General features: G+C 39.1%; 1 protein-coding gene across 1 annotated transcript in view; it reads right to left on the reverse strand.

The window, feature by feature from the left end:
- Positions 1-27,219, reverse strand: part of Itch (itchy E3 ubiquitin protein ligase) — an 82,168-nt gene that overhangs the window by 17,668 nt on the left and 37,281 nt on the right. Inside the window, exons 7-17 of the mRNA XM_050151009.1 lie at positions 24,577-24,734; positions 23,366-23,567; positions 20,733-20,828; positions 20,020-20,194; positions 16,647-16,716; positions 13,630-13,714; positions 9,275-9,403; positions 5,574-5,646; positions 3,954-4,025; positions 1,336-1,427; positions 675-770 (exon numbers count right to left, since the gene is read on the reverse strand). Coding sequence (XP_050006966.1) covers positions 675-770; positions 1,336-1,427; positions 3,954-4,025; positions 5,574-5,646; positions 9,275-9,403; positions 13,630-13,714; positions 16,647-16,716; positions 20,020-20,194; positions 20,733-20,828; positions 23,366-23,567; positions 24,577-24,734 — 1,248 coding nt within the window. The remainder of the gene's footprint in view (positions 1-674; positions 771-1,335; positions 1,428-3,953; positions 4,026-5,573; positions 5,647-9,274; positions 9,404-13,629; positions 13,715-16,646; positions 16,717-20,019; positions 20,195-20,732; positions 20,829-23,365; positions 23,568-24,576; positions 24,735-27,219) is intronic.

The raw sequence follows: 27,219 nt of genomic DNA on the forward strand, positions 1-27,219 counted from the left end.
AAAAAAAAAAAAAAAAAAAAAAAGAATTTAAAAAACTAAACAAAAAACCCAAAGTGTTTCTACCCTTCAAAATAATTCTAGAAACGTTATTTGCTCAAAAGACAGCTCAGGCTGTCTTTTTTAAAAATTCTTCCTCTTCCACATTGCTATTGCTTTGTATGTGATTTTTATTTAATTTTATTTGAGAGAGGGTCTCATGTACCCAGGCTGGCTTCAAATGCCCTCTGTAGCCTAGGCTAGACTTGATCCTCCCTAGTATTATCTCCCAAATGCTGGGATTAGTCATTTGCCACTACATGCAGTTTAAGATTTTTAAATTTTATTATCTATTTAGCTTTAAATATTTGTCTTCCCTATCTATCTATCTATCTATCTATCTATCTATCTATCTATCTATCTATCTATCTATTTAGTATGGTTTTTTGAGACAGCATTCCTCTGTGTAGCCCTGGCTGTCTTGGAACTCACTCTGTAGACCAGGCTGGTCTCGAACTCAGAGATGCACCAGCCTCTGCCTCCTAAGTGCTAGGATTAAAGACAGGCGCTACCACTGGCCTTTATTTTTATTATCATTGTATGTATGCTGCATGTGAGTATGTGCAGGTACATGTATGTATGTACATACGTACGTGTATCATAGCACAGAAAGGCCACAATGTGCATGTGGAGGTTACATGACAGTTTGGGGGAGTTGGTCTCTCTTCTGTAGGTACCAGGGTCTGTGGCAGGCACTTTTATCCACTGAGCCATGCTGTGGCCCTAGTTTAAAACTGTAAACCAGTATAATACTGTCACGGAATAAGCAAAGTCTTCTAGAGTCTGAACAGATGTTTCAAAGTGAAAAAACAAAGACATTCAGCTCTTTTTTTTCCCTAGAACTCTATATTCTCAACACTAAGTTAATCCTAGGGAGGAACCGTGGCGCTACCAACTTTCTTTCTCAGAGCTCTAGTGAGGAAGGAAAGACTTGACACTACAGGGCTCTAGGTCATCTATGGAAAAGACAGAAGCTGGTTGACAGACACTAGTCACTGGTCAGAAAATGGAAAGTTTACAACTGGCTACAACTAGGCTACAACATCGTCTGTAAAATTCTTTCGCACAAGGTTAAACTGAGGACCATGTGAATGAGGCAGGTACAATCAACTAGCAGTTCTTAGACAATAGGCACTGAGGTAATGCTTGTTGAAATTCTGTAGTTGCAGTGTAATAAAGCTAAAATAATTTTATATATTTCGTTTTCCTGAAACAATGGACTGAGAAAATAGCACTTGTGAACAAAGTGTGAAGATACCTTTGGAGGAAAGGACTAAGTTCTGAGTATTCATATATCACTACCTTGCTACACCTCCATAATCTAATCCTTCTTCTCCTGGGAAAATCACCCACAAACGTCTTCTCAGATCTTGCGGGCTGAAGCTCATTATCTACAAAACAAAGTAAGAGAACTGTGACTGCAATTGTGGAAACATCGCTGTCCTTTCCCACTTACTCCAGTATAGGCATGAAATAGAGCGTTTACAGTCTAGTTAACATGAAATACAGTCTAGTTAACACATGAAATAGAGCGTTTACAGTCTAGTTAACATGAAATACAGTCTAGTTAACACATGAAATAGAGCATTTACAGTCTAGTTAACAGTACACATACAGAAATACATTCATGTTCCATATAGTTACTATATGCATCTATTTTTTACATACTTTTATACACTTCTCCATGAAACTTACGAAGCTGATCTATCAATTGTGTAGTATACAGTGGTTGGGGATTACATGTTTTTTTCCCATTCCTCCACTTAGGGAGGAAAGAGCAGTAGGGCTGGTTAGGTTTGGTATTGTTTCACAGTCAAAATATCCACATATTAACTAACTGACTAACAGTTACTGCAGATTCACTTATCTTTGGAAATACACACAGTGGGAGTCTAAAATTAAACAGAAAAACTACTACTTTGCCTTCCACAAGGGTGGTTAACAGTGTCATCTTCAGAAATGAAGGGCAGCAGCATTACCGAGCTACAGTAGATAGGCCAATCTGTTTCTCCCTTGGTAAAATTATGTAATTACTTCCGCTTAGAACTCATAGAGGCCTGAGAGGGATAGACAGTTTGATAGAGAGTAAATTGTTAACACTTAAAAATCCAAAGAGGATCAGTAAGTTCTCAGTTCCCTGTGAAAGAGAACAAACAACATGCAGGCGTGACAGACAGTCTATGCTGACATGCACGTTTACAACAAATACCCCACAAGCACCGTAAGCTGGGCACTGAGCTACACACATCTGAGAGATGCCACAAGGTTACAACTAGTTTAAAAAGTTCCCTTTACCAGGGCTAATGAGAAAAGACTTTTCTTCTACACTTACCACCATAAACACTTAGACTGTGCTAGTAAAAAAAAAAACCACCATTTAAAGCAATGTTAGCCAATACCTATAAAGAAAACTTATTGCTAACTTTTAAATTATGTCCTATTTTGATATTAGATTACCTCTAAGCAGCCATATTTTCCTTACATTATAACTGCCCATTTATTTGGTGGATGTAAAATCTAAGATGAGTTTTAAATGTTTTAGCACATCATCATGTCACTGCAAAAGCCTTTCAGTGTAAGGGCACAAAGACGAAAGGCTTAGTTAGTCACTGTTTGCATCTTGTCATTACAAGTACTAGCGAGTTATAACACACACACACACACACACACACACCCCGCCGCCGCCACACACACACACAAAACAAACGGTTCAAACGACACTGACTACTCAGTGACAAGAGAGCCATGAGTATGAGGGCTGGGCTAAAGATGGCCGCGGAGGCTTACATCAGGCCATGTAAAAACATAATTCTCTACGTGCCTCAGTTAATTGCCAAGGCTCCCTCTCTTCTCCTATTCAGCAGGATGCCAACTGGCTTTTCTCTTTAATGTTAATAACTGAGGAACCATCAGAAAAGGAACAAAACTCTTCCTGAAATTGAGCAGCCAGCTGAGGCCAATGGCTCCAACTTCTTCCTTTGCACTCAGTTCAGTGCTTACAAAACTATCACAACAGACTGAGGGGACTTGAAAATCACCACTTTCACATCTAGTAATAAGACAAAGACCAGCAAGGTGTTTTAAAGAAAATTCCATCCACAGGATGTTTTAATATACACAATCTAACAATTAATTGCGATTGGCTTGAGAGTGATGTCTACGGTGTAAAGGTAAATAGTGAACAAACTCACTCACTGACAGGAAATGAAAACTTTGTTGACTACTGAAAATTCATAGAGCATTTTTTAGAAAACTGTTACCAATGGCTAATTTCTTTCCTACTTAAAATAAACTTCTAAGAGAAACACATGTTTAGCATAAAAATCCAAAGTAATCCTCTTTTCCCTATATATCACATGTTCGTAAGGTTAATCCTAGCCCTCCATCTAGTGACTGATGATGTTCCACCTGTGTACCATTCCAATCACACACTTAGCAGCTTAGAGAACTTAAACTCACAGAACACTGCACAGGAGCACTTGTACACTCCTAATGTGATGTAAGATAGTTGGCAACAAAATTAAACTAAAAAATTCAAGGTCGGGGGCTGGGGAAATGGCTCGGGAATAAGGTGCTTACTGTGCAACCTTCAGAACCTAAGCTCAAATTCCCAGCAACCCACATAGGAGCCTGGTATGACAGCGCATGCCTGTACCCCTGGCACCAGAGGGGCAAAGATAGACAGATCCTAAGGGTTTGATGGCTAGCTGATTTAGCCCAAATGTTAGCATTAGGTTCAGTGAGGGACCCTGTCTCAAAATACAAGGTAGACAGTATTGGAACAGGACACCAGAAGTACACCTCTGGCCTCTACACTTACATGCATAGGCAAGAACACCAGCATGTGTATGTGTGTATACCCATACACAAACCCTGAGTACCAGAAGGTAGTAATTACTGAGTGACCAAGACAATACCTGTTGAAAGGAATCCTCAAACAATGTTTTTCTTGTCACCGTGATCTTTATATGCTGTGGCATGGCCAGTTGCTGAAATGTAAGAACAACTGAAGTCAATTCTCACCATTAAAATGGCCTAGCAAAAACCAAGAAGGAAAGTTTTACTTACTTTTATCTTTGCAAAAGAGAACACACTTTGAATAATTTATACCAACACATTTGTCAGCATTCATGTTGATTCTTTTCCAAATGAGTAAGAAGAAAATCAGATCGTGTATGTAAAATGCTTATATTTAAGAACTCAAGTAAGTCTTTTGATTTTCAAAATTTAATTCAGAATTATGTTTCCCAGTTAATTATAAAAATTTGAATTAAGGGCTGGAGAGATGGCTCAGAGGTTAAGAGCACTGATCACTCTTCCAGAGGTTCTGAGTTCAATTCCCAGCAACCACATGGTGGCTCACAGGCATCTATAATGAGATCTGGTACTGTCTTTTTGCCATGCAGGCAGAAAACTGTATACATGCTAGACAGTGGTGGTGCACGCCTTTAATCCCTGGACTCGGGAAGCAGAGGTTGGCAGATCTCTGTGAGTTCAAGCCATCCTGGTCTACAGAGTGAGTTCCAGGACAAACAAGGTTATTACACAAAGAAACCCTGTCTCAAGAAAGGGAGAGAGGGGGAGGCAGAAAACTATACATAATAAATAAATCTCAGTGGTTAAGAGAACAGGCTGCTCTTCCAGAGGTACTGAGTTCAATTCCCAGCACCTACATGGCGGCCCACAACCATCTCATAACTGTCATGAGATCCAATGCCCTCTTTCTGGTGTGCAGATGTACATGCAGACAAGAACATACACACATAAAATAAATAAATAAATAAATCTTTGAAAAAAAATTCTTCATAAAAACTTGATTTTGGGTATTTAACATAATACTTCAATTAATGCATTCATTTTATTTAGAGCCCATACAGAAAATGATTTATTTAGATATCATAAAACATTAAATATATGTTTGTATGTATTTGATCATATGTGTACTTATCAAAGACATTTCTATCAAACATTAGACATGGAGTTATGAATGAGGCAAACAACTATAACTGCAGCATTGAGAAGGTTGTGGTAGGAGGATTTTGAGTCCAATCAGTGTGGGTTATTTAGATTGTCCTGACTCAAACACACACATACACACACTACTAAATAGGAAAGTGAACAACTGCAATCTATCAGAAAATATTGTTTCAAGATTTGCCGGGCAGTGGTGGCGCACACCTTTAATCCCAGCAGAGGCAGGCTGATCTCTGTGAGTTCGAGGCCAGCCTGGTCTAAAAGAGCTAGCTCCAAGACAGGCTCCAAAGCTACAGAGAAACCCTGTCTTGAAAAAAAAAAAAAAAAGGATTTATGCAACTTGAAAACAATAGGTTCCCAAGAAAAGTCACAATATTTTCTTATTTAAATGGTTTCTAGCTTAATCTTTTGGTAATTATCCAGTTGATAAATATTTCATTGTCCTAAAAATGGATGGCTCCAATGCCTCACACTTTTATTGTCAGTACACATTTGCAGAACTGCAGTGTAACACAGCAATGTAACAAAGGAAGGAGATACAGAGACACAGAGCCAACACTAACCTGACACCAGAAACGGAAATATTGAACCTTTGCCTTGAAGTCCCGAACATATGCTATCTGGGGTCCATTGTCTCTGAAGAACAAAGATTAACATTAACACGACACATGAAACTGCTCGTCAAAGGAATGCTACAGGAAAGCAAATACACTCCCCACATCCCCACCCGTTGCTACCCAGCACTCAGCAGACAGATACAAAAGCACCCAACAGAGCATATTCCTAATACATCTTCCCTTTTTCTTTTTTGAATGTTCCCTAAGGACTATTTTTAAGTAAACTCTTGTTGAAGCCACTGCTGGGGGGGCTTTTTCTGTGTGCAGGTGATCTAACAGAGCTGGACAGAAGAGCTCCTACTCTATCTATCCTTTAGTCCTCATGAAACTCAAGGTCAAGCAAGTCATTTCCTAGTGTTTCCGTGAGACTTCAGGTCTGTCTAAGGAGCTCGAACCACAAGTGCTGGAGGGGGCTTTCAAGAAGTCATTTTTTTAAGGAACAAAATATTGGTTCAGGGTTTTGCTGTTTTCATTCCAGTGTGTTCTTTCTTCAAATGACAAGTACAATGAGGATGAAAACCATGATCTAGGGCCAAGGAATAGGAAGAATTCCAGATCACTGGAAGCCGCTGTTTGGCTGTTTTAATGTAGAATTACATCTGATTTTATTGCCTGCAATCCTGGAAAATTTACTAGCTCTAGTAATTTTCTCTACATTACTCACAATTTTCACTACATATGATTCTTATGAAAGACAGACAGCCTTACTTCCTCCTCTCCAGCCTATCTCTTCTACACTTGATTGCCACTATGATGCTGAGTAGCAGCAGTGGTGATAAACATCCTGGATGGAGTAATTGTTTCATCATTAAGCACAATGGAGGCTTTTATCTGTATTTTTCTAAGAACATTTCCAAGGCAAGTGAAAGAGGACCACAAAAGTATTTTGCAATTCATCAAAAGCTTTTACTGAATAATCATGATTTATCTTAAAAGATTCATTAATTTGTATGTATGTGAGTATTGACATGTATATGTGTCTGTGACCATGTTGAATCCCTGATGCCCAACGAGGCCAGAGAGGGCACTGGATCCCCTGGAACTGAATTTACAGAGTATTGGTAGATGCCAAGTGGATGCCATAAACTGACCTGGAATCCTCTCCAAGAGCAGCAAGTGCTTTGAAGTAATGAGGCATTGCTCCAGTCACTGATCATATGATTTTTCTCTTCTAGTCTATTTTATGGTGAGTTATATTTTTTGTTTGTTGTTGTTGTTGTTGTTTCAAGACAGGGTTTCTCTGTGTAACAGCCCTAGCTGTCCTGGAACTTGCTCTGTAGACCAGACTGGCCTCGAATTCACAGAGATCTGCCTGCCTCTGGCTCCCAAGTGCTGGGATTAAAGATGTATACCACCATCTGGCTGAGTTACATTCTTTTTATTTTAATTCTATCTAGGGGAAAGAGTGTGTGCCAGAAAAGGCAAAAGAGGTTACTGAATCTCCTGGAGCTTGAGTTACAGGTAGTTCTGATTACAGGCATACATCATTATCTGGTCCAGGTTATTCTTAAATAATATAGAGAAATATACTACTATTGAATATAAGGTAATACTATTATAGGACTTTCTGTTATATGCACCCAACCTTTACTATAACTATATTATCTAGTTATAATTTATTTTCACATCTAGATTATTTCTAAACCGGGCGGCGGTGGCGCACGCCTTTAATCCCAGCACTCCAGAGGCAGAGGCAGGCAGATCTCTGGGAGTTCAAGACCAGCCTGGTCTACAAGAGCTAGTTCCAGGACAGGCACCAAAGCTACAGAGAAACCCTGTCTCGAAAACCAAACAAACAAACAAACAAAAAAAAGAATAGATTATTTCTGTAATTTTTCACTGGTGCCTAACTGGACTGATTTCTCAGTTTCTGCTGTAAGCACACAAGCTTTTAATATGCAGAAGAATAAAATTCTCAGTCAAATATTAGCAAAAGGATTTTGGCAGAATATTAAAGGATTGATGCTTTAATCCTTTATATCACATACCAAATGGGATTTATCATTAGTATAAGGATAGTTCAACGTATGAAATCATGTAACAATCATGTATCAACCTAATGACAACAAACGGGGTCAGAAAGATTGCTCACAGGGCCAGAAAGATTGCTCAGTGATTAGAACACTTCCTGTTCTCTCAGAGGACAAAAGCTCAGATCCTAACACTGGTGGGTGGTTTACAAATGTCTGTAAAACAAGGATCCTTCGTGGACGCACACAAAATGGTTTTTGAGGCAGGAACTTCCTATGTAGTCTTGCCTGGCTTTGAACTCACAGAAATCTGCCTGCCTCTGTCTCCCAAGTGCTAGCATTAAAGAAGAGCAACACCACACAGTGGCATTTTTTTTTTTTAGTTAAAAGAAGGTAGAAACATCTAACAAGATCAGGTCAGAAGCAATGAAAGGATGTCTAGTATTGGCAAGAAGAACAAAAGGCACACTAGCAATAAGTGTAATGATTTGTTTCCAGATAAAATCTTTTATGTAGGAAATGAAGATCACTTTAAAAGAAAAGCAAATTCAGTAAGTATCAGAATATGTTAACATATTATCAGTTATATTTCTACACATTAGCAATGAATCTGAAGAAGAAATGAAGAAAACCATCTAATTGGCCAGGGCAGTACTCTTGTTACTGAGAGGGATCTTTTTGTACTTTTGTTTTGTTTTGATGCAAGGTCTCATATAGTCCAGGCTGGCCTCAAGATTCTGATTCTCCTGTCTCCATCTCCCAAATGCTGGTCTTTTTTTTTGTTTGTTTGTTTGTTCATTTTGTTTTTTCAAGACAGGGTTTCTCTGTGGCGTTGGAGCCTGTCCTGGAACTAGCTCTGTAGACCAGGCTGGTCTCGAACTCACAGAGATCCGCCTGCCTCTGCCTCCCGAGTGCTGGGATTAAAGACGTGCGCCACCATCGCCTGGCCTTAAACCATTATTTTAGAGTGTACTTCTACTACTATCATAAAAGTTCAGCTAAGTGTGACATCTGCAACACAGTCTACATTGCCAGATTTGCATAGTAAGACTGTCTCAAAAGAAAAAAGAAAGCAAAACAAAACAAAGCAAAAATAACAAAAAAACAGTTTACTATAAAACAGCCATATAATGCTGGCTGAACATCGCACACTTTGTGCTTCCTGTGTGTCTTGACTACATCATTTTTTCCAGTGCTTTATTTAATCCCGTGTTTTGTTCATCATGATTTTAGGAATAATAGGCCATACACACCTATACTGAGTGTACATGGCATATAGTCTAGCCATGCAGCAGGCTTAATTCAACTAGGCTTCTGAAAGCATATTCTTCAAGGCCCACACAATGATCAAGTGACTCCTGTCAGTATATAAAGAACTCCTAAACTGAGCATGATGGAATTATGATGGTATACCTCTTTAACGCCAGTAGAAGCAGAGAAAGGTGATCTCTATGAGTTCAAGGCCAGTCTGGTCTACAGAGTGACTTCTAGGCCAACCAGAGCTACAAGATAAGAACTATTCCCCAACCTGCCCCAGCCCCAAACAACAACAAAATTCAGTATTCAGAGACCTATGGGCCAACTCACATACACCTCCACAGCCTTTGCTAACTAAGATATTTGTAAAAATCCAAGAAATTAGTTGTGTTTTTAATTAATAATGTTAAGAAAACTTACAGGGCAGATTTTCCTGTACGTGGATCTATGTAGGTGGTTGTTCTTTTATTGTGGTCCACAAAATATGGAATCCCATCCACTGTGAATCTCATTTCCCAGCCTTCAGGTAAGGGCTTTTCATTTAATTGACTATAAAATACAAGGAAAACATAAACAAAAACTATCAAAGGCATACTTCTTTGCCCAAAACCAGAAACTAAAAACACCTGTAAACAGAATAAAAATCTTTCAGAAAACCTACATAATCCCGTATTTTCAGATAATATATATCCCTACCTAGACATTCTACAAACACAGTAAAGTCATCATCAACAATATTAAAAATGAATCATCATCACATTATTGGCCTATGTTCTCCCATTTATTTAATAACTCACTTCAATAGCCATGGTACCCAAGTTAACTCATTCTGCCTTTTAAGTCTTTCTAGCCATCCCTTATCTTTGATTCTCACCATTACTCAGGTCTTCTCCATCTAAACCTACACGATATTGTTGACAGAGTATCTCCCTAAGCGAGATTTCATCAACTCAGTTTCTCTTTTAGACTCCCTCTCAGGAACCCTGAGATTTCATGGCCAGTGACCATTTTCCCAAACAAGTCACATCTGTCATTGTTCTGAATGACATCTTCTCCCACTGACAAATCTGTTTTCTCTGTTAAGGCAACTTGAAAGTTCTTTACAAAATGTCCCTATCTTTTTCCTGAACATATATCTTTATATCATGAAAACCCTGGGCTGCCTTCTTTAAACTTCAGGCTTTTTGTCCATAAAATGCAGGCAACAGTCAGATGTGGTGGTGCACGCCTTTAATCTCAGTACCCAGGAGGCTGAGGCTGAGGCAGAAGCAGGCAGATCTCTGAGTTGGATGGAGGCCAGCCCTGAGGAGATGCACTGAAGAGAACTGGAGGGAGGAGGAGGAAGTGGATAAGACCTACATGCATTATACACTTACGAAATTCTCCAAAGATGAATAAAAATATTAAACAATCAAGACAATACTACATAATAAGACCATATGAGAAATGAAGTAAGATAATGGCCTAGTAGAAAGAAAGCCTTCCAATAGTAACTGTCCACTCTTTCTCCTACTACAAATTAATCATTCTGTCCAGGTCTCCTATGTGCTGCTGGCATGGTGTCCTCATCCCTCAGGTTGTATGCTGGCAAAACTCTCTACTCTGCAACTATTACATGAGTTTTAGAAACTAAACTAGATTTTTTGGGGGCAGGGGGTGTTCAAGATAAGATTTCTCTGTGTAGCTTTGGAGACTGTTCTAGAACTAACTCTGTAGACCAGGCTGGTCTCAAATTCACAGAGATCGCCTGCCTCTGCTTCCCAAGTGTAGAATTAAAGGTGGGCACCATCACCACCTGGTTTCCTAAACTAGATCATAAATCAACAATGACCTATATAAATGTTCCATTACAGCACCCAAAAAAATCAATGCATTAGCATAAATATTAAAATGGATACTCGTACCTATGAATTTACTGTCCTTTTTAAACATAAAGGCAACCAGACTTCTCAGTTGGTTGAATAAAATAAATGCAACATTTATTCATGTATACCAGTTCACTTTTGCCCCTTTTTTCTTTTGAGATAGGGTCTCATATATCCTGGATTTAGTTCACATAGCCTAGGATAACCCTGACCTTCTGACCTTCCTGCCTCTACTTCTCAAGCACTGGAATTATACTCACATATCACCTGTGGGGTTCTTAGAGATCAAAACCAGGGTTTCATGCATGCCAAACAACACTATACCAACCGAGCTACATCATCACCCCTCCAGCCTGGCTTCATAGCTTTAAGTTTCTTATCTAATGGACTTGATAAGAGGGAACACTTGGAATACTAAAGTTTCTATCACAAAGGAAGAAAAGTGGAGATCTGCAGACATTCAAGCTTACTATTATAGAGAAACACTCCTAGTTTTGATTGTTGTTTTCATCAAGTACACTTTAGAAAGACAAAGTGCTTTCAGAAGAACACTGCCTTAAACCATGCTTTACAAACTACCAAAATATTAAGACTATTTAGTCTTATTTATATAATTCAACACAAATGTCAGGGAAGACTAACCAAAAATATAAAAAAATTTCAAAAAATTCACTTCCACTGTGATTATAGTTCCTAGATAAGCTCAATGACCAGTTGTCTTGAAAACTATTAAAATAAATTAAGATAAATTGACATATAGCATTGGTGAATTATCCCATGCTATTCAAACAATGGATTAATGCATTAAGGGATATAAGCACCTCTTTTTTAGATAAAGTATTTTAAATGAGTGAACTGATAGAACTATTGAAATGTGAATCATGGGATTTGTATCATGAGGAATTAATCATACCTACAGAAGGCTGCTCTTGTTCTCAACTACTAGAAAGTGATTTGCTAGTAGGGGTAGCTGTGCCTATCAGGAATGCCCTTCTTTGCCTGGAGGATTTCCCCACTGGGCATCCTACAAAGAGGAGAGAGGCCTGGGACACACTGCAACAGTTTTGGTCTCTGGAGAACTACAGACTGTTTTATTTCACCCAAAAGGGCAAATGGACACTTGAGTGGAATCCACAAACCTCCCTGTTGTCAGCATTTACATATTACCAACATCAAAGCACATGACTCTCCATTAGCAACAGAAATTTAGAATCTTCCCAGCCTCTTCTTTGCATATTCTTCCTCCTACTGTCTCTATTATTTCTCTATAAAAAAATGTGACTGAATATAATTCAGTAGTTATATTTTTATGTTGTAATTATAGTTTTATGTTGTTCTTAGACAAGAGCTCACTAAGTACCCCAGGCCAGCCTGGAATTGGAGATTTCCTACTTAAGTCTCCCCAATGTTTGGATTACAAATGTACACTACTATTAATATCTCTATCACACTTAAAGAGTAGTTGTGACAAAATTTGTAGATAGATGTTTGAAGTGAGAAAGGTGTAAGGAACATGCCCACATTTGTGATTAACATGTAAACTGCACAGTTTGCCATATTCCTTGAAAAATAGAACCATTTGATAATTATAATATTACATTCTGTCATGAGGTGACTATGCTTCGCTTCCAAATACTTATGTCTAAGTCCTAGGGACCAGCACCCAAGGATAGGACCTTATTTGGAAACAGTGTCACCAAAGATGTATAAAGATGAATCCATACTTGGAGTCACATCTTATAGGACTGGTGTTTGTATAAAAAGAGAAAATTGGAACAAAAATATAAAAGAAAGCTATGTGGCCAGGTAGTGGAGGTGCACACCTTTGATCCCAGCACTTGGGAGGCACAGGCAGGCAGGTCCCTTTGAGTCTGAGGCCAGCCTGGTCTATGGAGTAAGTTCTAGGACAGTCAGAGCTATACAGAGAGACCCTGTTTATAAAGAGAGAGAGAGAGAGAGAGAGAGAGAGAGAGAGAGAGAGAGAGAGAGAGAGAGAGAGAGAGAGAGACTAAAATACTGCTGACACTAGCCAGCAAACTATAAATTGGGAGAAACCAGGCATGCTGGTTCATACCTTTCATCCTAGTACTTGAGGCAGAGGCAGGAGAATCTCTGTGAGTTTGAGGCCAGCCTGGTCTTCATAGTGAGTTCCAGGACTGCAGGAGTTGCATAGAGAGGCCCTGCCTCAGAAAACAAGACGAGGAAGAGGAGGCAGTGGGAGGGGATAGTAGTGGTTAAGAGGACTGGAGCACCCCTTTTCCCTGGCCATCAGAGGTATATAGTCTGCTGACACCTTGATTTCTGACTTCTTCCAGAACTCTAAGCTTTTGTTTGAAACAGAAAATGAGAATTAGTTTCCTTCTTCTTTTTTTTTTTTTTTTTTTTTTTTTGACTACCTCTGCCTCCCCAGTGCTAGGATTAAAGGTGTGCACCATCACTTTCGGCCTGAGAAATACTTTGGTATTTTTTAAAAAAAAAAAAAAAAAAACAAGGCCTTAGCTAACTTTAACACACAGAATGACATAATTTATGTACGTAAAATCACTGTATACTGTAATCAAAACATTAAGTAAACTTGTGATAATATCTCTTGGTATATTAATCAGCAAATTCTTATAATATACATAAACATTATATCATATAATATAACATATAAACATATTTTTATGGTTTTTTTTTAAAGTTCTGTAATTCTATTGGTGGGGAAAAAAAGAAAACCAGTGAGTTGTGCCAACTCATCCCCAGTTCATTCTCATAAAACTCAAGCTTTTCATTATATGAAAGTAATCATTTTTCTTCTTCCAAGGTATATAGGTGATTAATGTTTAAGGGCTTTGAGGAAAGAACACATAAATGAGTCAGAAATAGGTAAACAATTGTGAGAAGCCATATATACACTAAAGTTCTTACCCTTGGCTTCTGGGGTCTTCCCACTGTGTAATTCGAGTGTTGTGGTTGACAAAATACACTCTGCCATTGCTATCAGTTCTCTTCTCTTTATTAAACAAAATGAAAAACACAACATTAATGTTGGAATAGTCCTTTCCCCTCAAACTAAGATAAAATAAGTTGAATCTGCCTATTTAATGACTACTTGATTTTATAATTTCTCTATCATATTATATACACGAAAGCTTATCCTAGCCTTTGAAACATATATGCCTTTCTTCCATCTCATTAGTCCATTCACACTTTTGAGAGCGTTTTCTCTTTCTTAATGAAGTTGTTAATTATTATTTCTGGGCTGCAGAGATGGCTTGGCAGCTAAGAGCACTTATGCTCTTCTAGAAGACCCAAGTTCAGTTCCCAGCACCCACATCAGTTCAAGCCCAACTATAACTCAAGGGTACCAGAACTTATGCACACAATTCCACATACAAAATACATACCTACACATAATTAAAAAAACAATTTTTTTAAAAATAAAATTTCTAAGACACTAAAAAGATTTAATTCATAATGCCCTACCTGCCCATAAGACCTCTCAGCTATTTAGCTTTTCACAAATGACAGCTGGGTTTATGTGTTAAAGTAGGTATAATTTAAGGTATTCCAAGTATGAGGTAAGCAATTTAGACCTTAGCGCTACTTCACACAAACACAGCAGACAAAGACAAGCTTTCCTATAACAGTGGCAAAGTCCACAACTCAAGCTTCTGAGGCTAAGAAGTGTTTTTTCCTAGAGCTCTTTCAAAAGAGTAAAAATGGTCTGTTAATAATCACCCCCATAAAAATGAGTCATAGCTCTTCTGCAATAAAATGAAGGGTGAGGGCTGGAGAGATGGCTTAGTGGTTAAGAGCACTGGTTTCTCTTACAAAGGACTCAAGTTCATTCTCAGCACCCAAGTAGTGGCTCACAGCTGCTTGTAACTCCAGTTCTAGATTGTCGCCCTCTTCTGTGGGTACCAGGCATGCACATGGTATACAGATATATATGCAGGCAAAACATCCATGCACGTAAATTTTAAAAAATATGTAAATTGAGGACAGGGTATAAACTTATAACCTTCAGCTATATTCTTTTAGTGAGTGTCTACGTAAAACACACAACAAAATTATAGAAACAAAGCATACAATCTCTGTCTGGGAATGCAATCTGACAGGTTAGGTTGAATACCTAAGGACCACACCTTTTCTAAAGCATTGTGTTTTGTTTTGCATCAACCACACACTGACCATTCCACTATCCTAACCACCAAAACTCCATCTCTGGCTTTGGAGAAGACAGGAACAACTTTCATGTATTTTGTCTTCTTATCACAAAATAATGACTTTGTTTTAACCGTCTTCACTTGGAGAAGTCATTTATTTTGTTTTGGTTTTTGGTGGGTGCATGTGATTGTTTACATGTCAAGTGGACATGGATGTGCGTGTACAAGCCCATTTATGCACATGCATATGGAGTCCGAAGGTATGTTGCTTCTCAGGTACTATCTGGTTTCTTTGAGACAAGAGTCTCTCACTGACCTAGGACTCACTTGATTCAGCTGGCCTGCTCTGTCAGCAAACTCAAGGGATCCTCTCAGATATCTCCAAGACTACAAGGACCTGGCACCACACCTAGCTTTTTTTTTTCCCCATAGATACTGGGGAGTTAATTCAGATTCTCATGCTTGCACAGGAAGTACTTTACTATCTCCCTGCCTTTGTTTGGTGAGTCAGGGTTTCCAACAGTTTAGGCTGGTCTTAAACTCACTGTATAGCCAAGGCAGGATCAAAACTCCTGATCCTTTAACCTCTAACTGCCAAAAGATGCTGGGATTACAGGCACGTACCAACCGTCATGTTGGGCTAGCACCAAAATGTTTTGAGTACTGCTGTGGAATAATCCTTCTATACACTCTGAAAATGAGTTGCTCTGATTGTTAATAAAAAACTGATTGGCCAGTGGGTAGGCAGGATTTTCAGGGTAGAGAAAATGCTGGGGAGAAGAAGGGCAGAGTCAGAGGAGAGGCCATGAAGGGCAGAGCAAGCAGAATGAGAAATAAGTAGATGAGATAAACAAGCCTCAAGGCAGCACATAGATGAACAGAAATGGGTTAGTTTAAGTGATAAGAGATGGCTAAAAACAAGCCTGAGCTATCGGCCAAGCTTTTATAATTAATATTAAGTCTCTGTGTGGTTATGTGCGGACGGGCTGGTGGGACAGAGCTGATCAGCAGTTTAGACAGAAAACTCTGCCTACAGAGTATAAATGATTTAAGGGGAAAAATAGGATTTTTCAAAATGGATTACATGTGTACCACCATACCTGGCTCCCTTTAGTTTTTGAGACAAGTCTCTAAATGAACTAGCTGGTCATCAATCTGACTAGGTGAGTTGACCAAATGAGCTTCCTGGATCTGTTGGTCTCCTCAACCTCCGTGGGATTGCAGACATGTGCTACCACACCTGGCTTTTTACATGAGTTTTGGGAATCCAATTGAAGGCATGGCAAACACCTTTCTGATTTGAGCCATTTCCCCAACACAGCCTGTTTTCATTATAAAGGATCTTGTCTCAAGTATTCGGTATAGTAATAGAAACTGGAGCTGCAAGAGTAATACAATTGCCGGGAAGTGGTGGTGCGCGCCTTTAATCCCAGAATTTGAGAGACACAGGCAGGAGGAGGATCTCTGTGAGTTCGAGGTCAGCCTGGTTCACAGAGTGAGTTCCAGGATAGCCAGAGTTACACAGAGAAACCCTATCTCAAAAAAAACAATAAACACAACAACAAAAGCAAAAGAGTAATCTTGTGAAACTGACTTTCTTCTCTAAGTAATAGCATCATTGAGGTCCTTCCAGACTGCTGTATCAATGATCTGTTTCTTTTTACTTTGCAATGCTAATGACTCAAACCAGAGTTGTGCCTATGCTAGCCAAGCATTCTATCCTCTGAGCAGTCTGATATTCTAATAACTGACTTTAATTAAAACTGATGTGCTTACCCCATCCAGGGGGCAGAGGACCAAGGGGATCAAATTCTTTATTCTGTGATGTAGCAAACAAATCTTGATTCTATAAAGAATAAAAACATTAATTAGACATAATTTACAACAAATACATTACAGAGCAAATGGATGAATTTCAATATGGCTTCCCTGGTATGTACAACATATTCTTACAGAATTCACACTTAGAAAAGTTTTATTTTTGCTAAAAAAAAAAAAACTTTGAAAACTATGTAATATTAGCTAACACTTAAAATTATGTAAAATTAAGGAAGTACATAAACTATATAAATTCTTACCTGAAAATTACTAGTTTTTCCCTAGTGCTACAAAATTTCCTCTACTAGTAACATAAAAATTAGAGAACCATATATCACACACACACCCCAGTCATTTATAAAAGCAGTAACTGGAGTGACCAGACAGTTGAGAAAAGTCTTACATGTGTACTGAAAGCCAAAAGATCACACATGCAGATGGAAGAGAACTGGGGGCAGAAAGACAACAACAAAATGCCACCGAGGCAGTGAAGGGTGTGTCTATTTCAGATAAAAGGTAAATGAGTCCAGGTGAGGTTAAGTAGCTCATCCAAAATTACTCAAAGTAACTGTGGACAGGAACCAGACAGATGTACCTGACTCCAAAGCCACTGGAGATTCATATGGAACTGGGGTTGAAAAAAACAGGCAAGTTAAGGATCCATACCAAGAAGAAATTTGCCAATAATAATTTAGATAGAAACTAAAATGTAAAACAGAACAGACCTAAAAAGAAATTGGACAGGATATGACTGACACAAGCTTATAATCCTAGTTGTTTAGAAGGTTTAGCCAAGAGGATCTCAAGTTGAAGGTCAGCCTGAAAATTTAGTGAAACCATGTTTCCAAATAAAATGTAGAGTCTAGAGCAGCCATGATAACCTTGAAGAGTTGCACCAATGGCTCTGCAGTACCCCATGGTAGTGGCTCTAACAGACAGAAGGTGATGAATGATGGGAGCAAGCTGAGGCAAGGCCAATTCTGCGGACACCTTACCAAGCACACCAGATTTGTGTGGTGCATGATGTGGGGGCATGTGGCTTTGTGCCCTAAGAGCAGTGTACTATGTCACTGTTATAGAGGCTCTTAAGGCCAAATAAGCCTTCAAGCTCATGAAGCAGAGGGTGGAGATGTACACCCAGGCCCAGAGGAAGTGCAAGAAGCTGAGTATTTTGTTGGCAGCCATGAGAAAAGCAGACGCCACAGTCTAAGTTTCCCTCAATAACCACCCCCATGAAAGCATCCCCCCATCACACACACACACACACACACACACACACACACACACCAAACAAGAAACAAAAGCTATTTTACTCTCTAAAACTAGTAGGAAAGGAAATCTAGTGTCATGTTTCCACAAGCAGTGGTGGGAAACTTACTAGAGTGAACAGTGTCTTGATCATAACAAAGCAGTGCAGAGAAGGCTGCTGATAAGGATGAGCTTGTCCACGGCATCAAGTGGGAACTATTCTAACGATCAGATCCAAGAAAAAGGCAGGAGAGGCTGGAGAGATTGCTAACAGTTAAGAACACTGGCTGCTACTCCAGAGGTTCTGAGTTCAATACCCAGCAACCACCTGATGGCCCACAACCATCCATAGGGAGATCTAGTGCTCTTTTCTAGCCAGCAGGCAAAACACTGTATACATAATAAATAAATAAATCTTCAAAAAAGAAAGGAGGGAAGAGGAGAGAAAGAGAGAGAGAGAGAGAGAGAGAGAGAGAGAGAGAGAGAGAGAGAGAGAGAGAGAGNAGAGAGAGAGAGAGAGAGAGAGAGAGAGAGAGAGCGAGCACAGGAAAATGGAGAAAAGGTAGCCCAAGGAAGAAGAGTAAAGATGTTTTACTCCGGCACATTCTAAAGGGAAGATCTCATGATGCTAAGCAATTGCAATGCCGAGTGTCCAGCTTCTCCAGGCCTCTGGTAGAGCTGGTTTTCTTTGCTTTAAGTTCTATATACTACTCCAACAAACCTACTTATTTTGGCATGGACTATTTCACTTTTCTCAGAGAAAGATATGTGGTACATTATGACTTGAGATTACAAAAATTCCCAGCAGCAAACCACAGCAAGGAAAGCACTAATATATTTTTCACTATTTTGGCACTATTAGTCTGAAGGAAAATATGTATTATACCATTTATTTATATATAGAAAAGGGTGCTTTGTATGTGTGTGTGTGTCTATCCCCACCCCACACAATGTCTCTGTACACAGCCTGTAGTAGCCCTGGCTAACCTGGAACTCACAACTTGGGCCAGAATGGATTAGAATTCAGAGATCTAACTTCTGCCTTCCGAAGTCCCCTGAGTACCAGAGTTAAAGCTATTTACCACTATATCTGGGTAATTTATTTAATGTTTTGTTTTTGAGCAGTATCTTGATTGTCTGGGCTGGCCTTGAACTCTTGAGCTCAAGTGAGTTGTCCACCTTAACTTCCCAAATGCGAGGGTAATAGATGAACACCATCAAACCCAGCTTTGTAAAGAAAACACTTGACAAACATATACAGTATAAATATATGTACAGGGCTGGAGAGATGGCTCAGAGGTTAAGAGCACTGACTGCTCTTCCAGAGGTCCTGAGTTCAATTCCCAGCAACCACATGGTGGCTCACAACCATCTGTAAGGAGATCTGGTGCCCTCTTCTGACCTGCAGGTGTACATTCAGGCAGAACGCTGTATACATAATTAATAAATAAAAATCTTTAAAAAAATATATGTACAGTGTATTACTATAAGGAATGAAAGGAGCAGCACACCAAAAAATTTATTCAGTAAGCTTCATCTGTGAGTGTTCAGTGACTCAACCCCACTGTCAATTCTATGCAACCACTTAAATCAGGTTCCCTGAAACTGAAGTTACAAGCAGTTCTGCATACTGAATTGTTTTGATTCTTTTCAAACTGCTTGGGTGATTCTTATTATTAACCTTCTCCATGAAATTTAAATTGCTCTAACTTGTTTTCTGTTTTTGATTGTTTGTTGGATGGTTTATTTTTGTTTTGTGAGACAGGGTTTCTCTGTGTACCTTTGGGGCCTGTCCTGGAACTAAACTAGCTCTTATAAACCAGGCTAGCCTCAAAATCACAGAGATTCACTTGCCTCTGCCTCCCAAGTGCTGAGATTAAAGGCGTGCGCCACCGCCACCCAGTTAACTTGTTTTCTGTTTCGTGTTTATTTTTAACAATGACAGAAAACACCAAACTCACAACAAAATCAGCATCTACCTATGTCATCTTATTAGTGCTTTAGATGACACATGCAGGCAACTTTTTAAACACTAAAGATTTTTTATTAGTTACAATAACCAATAATTCAGTAGGCTGCTTACCCCATAGATGAATCTCTGGTTAAACTGCTGCATTGCTCCCTGAAGCTGACTACGTTGTAGCTGCCACTGTTCATAGTTCCGGACAGATTCCACTGTTGGCCTCTGCCATGTTGTTGTTCTTGTGAAATGGTCAACATAATAAATACGTCCCATATTGTCCACACGCCGTTCCCAACTAAACCAGAAAAGAAACAACTAACTTAAGAAAAACCTGTGAAAAACGTGAGACTTTGACCTTGGGGCTAGCTACCTTTCTAGCCTACATACCTTGACTTTTTTTTTTTTTTTTTGTGAGACAGAATTCCTCTTTGTAGCCCTGGCTGTCCTGGAACTCACAAAGATGCAGCTGCCTCTGCCTCCTGAGTGCTGGAATTAAAGGCATGCGCCACCACCGCCCAGCTTGAACCGTGGAATCTTTAAATTAGAAGTGCTAACAGTAAAATTCATTGGCCATGGTATGCAACCCCAGAACTTGCAAGACTAGAGGCTGAGGCAGAAGGACCAAGAGTTCCTTCTGCAATACACAGCAAGACTCTGTCTGCGAAAAGAGAATAAGCCACAACAGCAACACCCCTCAGCATGCTGGAAGTTCTCTAGCTCTCTTCTTTCTAGTCTGGGTCTAACATAAAGCAAAACAGAGGAGAACAAGAGGACTGTAGGGCACACTGGGTACAGATGCAATTTGTTCTTTGTTTGTAAATTCAGACACTTACCCAGGAGGTAGAGGTTCTGGTCTATCCCATGTTGTTCGCTTTTCAACATGGTCTACATAGTAAACACGCCCATGCTGGTCTACTCTCTGTTCCCACCTTAAATACAAACCAAAGACTGGTGAGGGCACTGTGTATTATTTGGCTTTCTAACCCTGTCTACACTGTCTCACTTTAAATGACCGTCTATGACACACACACAACAGCGAATGAGGTTTCTTTTCCTAAGTGTGTGCTCTGGAAATAACATGTATTTCAGAGTCAGTCCATCCACTCAGAAGACCAAAGTTTCTCAATCTCATCAGACTATACTCAAAATTCTGACTATATTCTAGAAGAACTGAAATCAAAGCATATCCCTATCAGACATAAGACAAGAGTTACAGACTACCCACTCTAAGTACTCCAGTCTGCTGGGAAGGTTTGTTGCCAAAAAGAAGAGAATAGCTATAAACCATCAGAGTCTGTTAATGTCACCATTATTGATTTGCTTACTTATTTTTATGTGTTTGGGTACTTTGACTGCATATATATCTGTCTATCATGCTTGTGCCTGGTACCCACAGAAGTCAGAAGAGAGCACTAGATTCCCTAAGAGTAGAATTACAGACAAATGTAAGTAGCTATGTGGGTACTGAGAATCAAAGCCAGGTCATCTAAAAAGAATAGGCAATGCTCTTAACTGATAAGCCATTATTTCAAATCTTAAAATCTTTTTTAAAAATTTTTTTTAAGATTTATTTTATTGTATGTGTATCAGTGTTTTGCCCGTGTTTATATGTGCACCATGTATATGCCTGGTACCCACAGAGATCAGAAGAGGGTCCTGAATCTCCTGGAACTGGAGTTATGGGTGGTTGTAAGCCACCATGTGCATGCTGGAAGATGAGCCCAGGCCTTCTGCGAGAGCAGCAAGGGCTAGCTAGCTCTCAGTACCGGATCGTTTGTTCTTAAGCACAATCTTCTAATTTACCTTGCCATGTAGTATGGTTTAGATATAAACTGTTCCTTTCTTACCACCCCACCTACAATACTGGCTCATGTTTTTGAATACTTGGTCCCCAGCTAGTGGTACTATTTGGAAGGTTGTAGAACCTTCAGGACACAGATTCTACCTAGAGGAAGTAGATTGCTGGGGTTAGGACTCTTTGAAGGCTGTAACCAGACTGGCTTCTACTTAAGCTCTCTGCTTTCAAACTACCACAGTGAGGAGACCAGTTCCAAGCAAAATCTCTCCCCCAAGTGGTTCTGTCAGGTCTGTCGCACTGGTGAGCACATAAGCTTTCCAAAATGAAAATGCCTGGTTACCAACAAGTATAATCTGTGTAAGTAGTTAAAATCCCCAGCACGAGTTTATTAATTTACCAGTCAGTCAAATAACTGATTGGCACGCAGAGCCCTGAACATGAGGTTTTGTTTCGATTTGTGTGTATGGTTTTAAGGTAGAACTTGGAACTTTACATATACTAGACACATGCTCTACCACTAAGCTAAACTCTTAGCCCTGACTGAGCTCTCAATTTGATCAAACTATTAATGTTAAAAATAGGAGTTTGAGGATCTTCTTCCAGAGGTCCTGAGTTCAATTTCCAGCAACCACATGATGGCTCACAACCATCTGTAATGAGATTTGGTGCCCTCTTCTGGACTACAGGCATACATGCAGTCAGAACATTGTATATATAATAAATAAATCTTTGTTAAAAACAAAACAAAACATAAAAGCCATAGAGGTTGGGGAGATGGCTCAGTAGTTAAGAACACTTTCTGTTCTTACAGAGGACCCAGGCTCAGTATCCAGAATCCACATCAGATGGCTCAGAGCTGCCTACAACTCAAGTTCCAGGGGGTCCAATGTCCTTCTTCTACAGGCACTGTCCACTTGTGGTGCACACAGAGACAAGGCAAGCAGGCAGGCACAAGTGTACACACCACGTGAACACACACACACACACACACACACCAATTAAAAAAAAACTTTTAAGTACAAATTTAAATGGAATTATGGAACTAGTTTATCAGTTTAAATTTTATGCTGCTATGATTTTATAATAAAAACTATTTTAAAAGGGCATTTGCTTTTTCCCTATGTAGAGAAGCAGCAGTTAGTCACATGGCTATTGCTTGACTCTCATTAACTTTCTGTGGGTGGTGGTGGGTGTCCTTTAATAATTGTTTTTGTTTTCCAGGTGTAATGGTGCACACCTGCAATCCACACTTTAGCAACAGCAGCAGAAGGATCAGTAATTCAATGCTATCCGCAACTACATGGTGAGTTTGAGGTCAGTGAGGGCTATATCACATTCTGCCTCAAAACACCAAACAACAACAACAAAACATTTTTGAGACAGTCTCCTGCTGTAGTCCAAGTTGACCTGGAACTCACAACAATCCTCCTGTCTCAGATTCCCAAGTACTGAAGTTACAGGCATGTGCTAACATACCTAGCTCATTTTTGTTCTTCCAAAAAAGGAAGACGTAGTATTTAAAATATGATAAGCTTTCTTGGATTCCATACTTCCAGAAATCAATTACAATTACTTAAAAGGCAATTAATGAAAGAATATAGTATAATCTTTTTGTATTACTAAGTACACACAAAAGTTTAAAGAAAACAAATGTTAGCAGTTACTTACCCAGGTGGTAGGGGAGCTTGACTTACAGTATTCAGTGGCCTTGGGCCTGAGCCTCCTGATATAGTAAGAGGAATTATTAACCCAGATGTTGCTCCTTCAGATGTACTTGTGTTTGTATTTACATTTGTATTTGTTGGTGGCAAAGAGCCTGTACTCGAACCGTCACTTTCAGAACTGGTGGATGGTGAACCGTTCACAGATGCTACGAAAGATTTGGATAACATAAGAAAAGCTTTTGTTTTCTGAAATCTAAAATCAGGATCAAATTTTAACTTAAGAATTTAAAAGTAGTCAGGCAGTGGTTGCGCATGCTTTTAATCCCAGCAGAGGCAGGTGAAGCTCTGTGAAATCTCTGTGAGCCTGGTCTACAAAAGCTAGTTCCACGACAGGCCCCAAAGCTACAGAGAAACTCTGCCTTGAAAACAAAAGAAAACAAACAAACAAAATTATCAGATTTATTCACTTTTTTCCCCTTTGGCCTGCATGTATGGCTGTGCACCATGTGTGTTCCTGCAAAGGTCAGAAGAGGAAACACAATTATGGATGCTGGAGAACTACCACGTGGGTGCTGGGAATCTAATACAGGTCCTCTCCAAGAGCAACAAGTGCTCTTAACTGCTGAGTCCTTTTCTCCAGGCCCCCAGTCAGCTTTTTCAAAGATAAAATGGACTAAGCAACCAATTTTTTTAACTATAAGATATGCCAGTTATAGTCACACAAAGAAATTTCCATCTGACTGTACTGTCTAGGATTTATAATAACACATATTATTTTCATTCTTAATAAAGCATTTCCTTATAGAACTTCATTCCTGGAAGAAAAACTTAAAGGAAAAGCAATTCTTAGTTGCCAATGGAAAGATCATTCTTAGTCAAGTCTTTAAATGTAAATATAAAGCCAGAAGCCAGACACGGTGGCTCATACCTGCAATCCCAGATCTTAAGAGGGCTGAAGCAGAGGGATTTCTAGGTTTGAGGCCAGTCTATGTTACAGAGTAAGATTCTACTTAAACAAAACACCAATGACCTGATACGTGCCTGTTGATCAGTTTCCAAACAGAACACATTTAAAAACACTAGGCATGGTAGTGCATACTCATGATCCCAGGATAAGGAAGGAAGCATTTGAGGCTAGCACGACTCTGTATCAACTCTTCCTACCTACCAAAAGAACAGTATTTACAAAACAGCAATGAAGGCTGGGATATATACCTGGTCTTCGTGGGGTGGGTGGAGGTGGTCTCGAAGGTCTCGGAGGTCTAGAAGGCTTAAAACCACCATTTGAAAGGGATGGAGAATTGTTCCCGTTTGTCCTCTTGTTATCTCCCGACACTGCAGCCTCAAGGTCATCTGATCCATTTGTGCTCACTCTGGCGAGAGGGGAGAGAGCAGGGAAACAAAACAAATGTTCCTTCTTTATTTAAGAACAGCAGGAAACTAAAAATTTAATATTTTAGGAATTGGAGAAAAAAATCTTTTTCTTTCTAATTTCAGGCCAGTCTTATCAAATAAAGAGGCCATAGGTGAAAGTCTTATACAACTCCTTGGAGTGGTTTGAATGAGACTTGCCACATAGGCTCATGTGAATGCTTAGTTGTTTCCAAGGAGTGGAACCATTTTAGAAAGATCAGAAAAATTGGAGGTAATGGCCTTGTTGGAGTAGGTGCATCACTGAAGGCAGTTTTTAGTTTAAAAAACCCATGTGAGACCCAGTCTCTCTCAGCCTGCTGCCTGTGGATCAGGACAGAAAGCTCTCAGCTCCTGTTCCAGTGTCCTGACTGTCTGCTTCCTGCTATTATGACAATGGATTAAACCTCTGAAACTATGAGCAAGCTCCCAACTAAATTCTTTCTTTTCTAAGAGTTGCCTTGGTCACAATGTTTCTTCACAGCAATAGAAGAGTAACAACCCTTTAGACAGTGAGGAATTACTCAAGGATCCAACTGGAGTCCATTAGAAATTACTAGATGTGACTGCAGAAAGGCTTCAGAATGCCCTGTATAAGCAGGAATGAAATCAAGTTCTTCAAAATCCTACTGCCTATAGTCAAAATACCTACAGGCCTATGAACACCCCTCTATATTTCCTATGAGAAAAGTCACCATTTATAAGAGTGTCAAACAGTCCAAGGATACTGACTTAGTACACTGGTTTGAAAGGGGTTTTCCTTTTGGTTTTCAATGCTATATAAACACACACATATAATATTTATATTATATATTTACATTATTTATATTCCTATAAAATTAGTATACATTAAATTTATGTGTATGTATGTATATATACATACGTTTGTGTGTGTATCTCCCCTTATTCATTCATTCACTTATTTATTTGTTTATTTATTTTGGTTTTGCAGGGCAGGGTTTTCCTGTTCAATGCCCGAGCTGTCCTGGAATTTGCTCTGTAGATCAGGTTGGCTTCAAACTCACAGAGATCCACTCACCTCTGCCTCCTGAGTACTGAGATTAAAGGCGTGTGTCACCACTGCCCGGTTCCATGCTATATTTTTAAATATGCAATTTTCGCATTTCTATGTAATTAAATTAATTCAGCAACAAATTAGCTACATTTTATTTCAATGGTTTTATATTTTCATTTTTTTTTTTGAAATTTATTTAAAATCAACTTAGAATTTACTTTTGTGTTGGGATAAAGGAAGTAGCTACATTTTTCTTTTGCCAGATGGCCAACTATCCTAGACTATTAACCTATGGTCATAATAACTTCTGTAGCATTTGACAATGTTCATTAAACTCTTGATTTTTTGTTGTTATTATTGTTACTGTTTTGTTTTTGTTCTCGTGAGACAAGAAAAGCCTTTTTCTAATAAGCCGCCCAGGCTGGCATCCAACTGAAGATTTCCTGCCTCAACCTCCCAAGTACAGGGACTACAAATATACCACCATATGCAGTACTACCCCATCTCTTTTTGGGGAGGCAGGTATAGTCTCACTTTGTAGCCTTGGCTGCCTGGAACTAACTACGTATTTAAGTCTCAAACTCACAGATCCCCTTCTGCCTCCACAGTACTGGGAAAGAAAAAAAAAATGAGCCACAAGTCCAGCTATTTCATCTTAAACATTTAGATTAGATTTTTTTTATTTCTATTTTTTAAGTTTTTATTTATTTATTTATTTATTAAAGATTTCTGTCTCTTCCCCACTGCCGCCTCCCCTTTCCCTTAGATTAGATTTTTTTTTGTATATTTTTAGGTTGAATTTATCTTACTTTATGTGTATGAATGTTTTGTCTACATGCATACATGTATACCACATGTGTGTCTGTTGGACCCCTGGAGCTGAGGTTATGAATGGTTGTGAGCCACCATGTACCAAGTTGGAAATTTAACCTGAGTTTTAATCTCAGCTCTTACTCTGAGCTATCTCTGCAGCCCCTTCATCCCGTCTTTAAAAGCCATTTTTCTCTAACTTCTGTCACTCTGCTTTTATAATCTTGTACTTAGATTTCTAATCACCCTCTGATTCTTCCTCTTCTTCAGATTTTTCTCTAGGATCTCATATCTCATAATTTCAAAGATTATCTCTAAAAATTATCTACAAACCAAAATTTCTATAATTAGTTGAACTCTCTCCCAACTCCAAGTATCAAGTTATTAACAAAATGCAGACAATACAGCTCTCCAGCTCTAAGGCATTCCTTCCAGTTATTCTTAATTTCCAAGTCCACTTGATTCTGCTTTCATAGTCTCCCTCTACTCTCCCACTACACCCGCCTCATTACCTCTCAGTGGTCTACTATATTAATTTTCTGTCTGTTTTCCCAATCTTCACTTGAGGCAATAGAAAGAGGAAAATTTAAAACAGACATGAGATCTACTTTACCATGTCTGTC

Source organism: Alexandromys fortis, unplaced genomic scaffold (genome assembly GCF_014885135.2).
Source record: "Alexandromys fortis isolate MF-2015 unplaced genomic scaffold, M_Fortis_MF-2015_v1.1 scaffold_27, whole genome shotgun sequence".
Classification (NCBI taxonomy): Eukaryota; Metazoa; Chordata; class Mammalia; order Rodentia; family Cricetidae; genus Alexandromys; species Alexandromys fortis.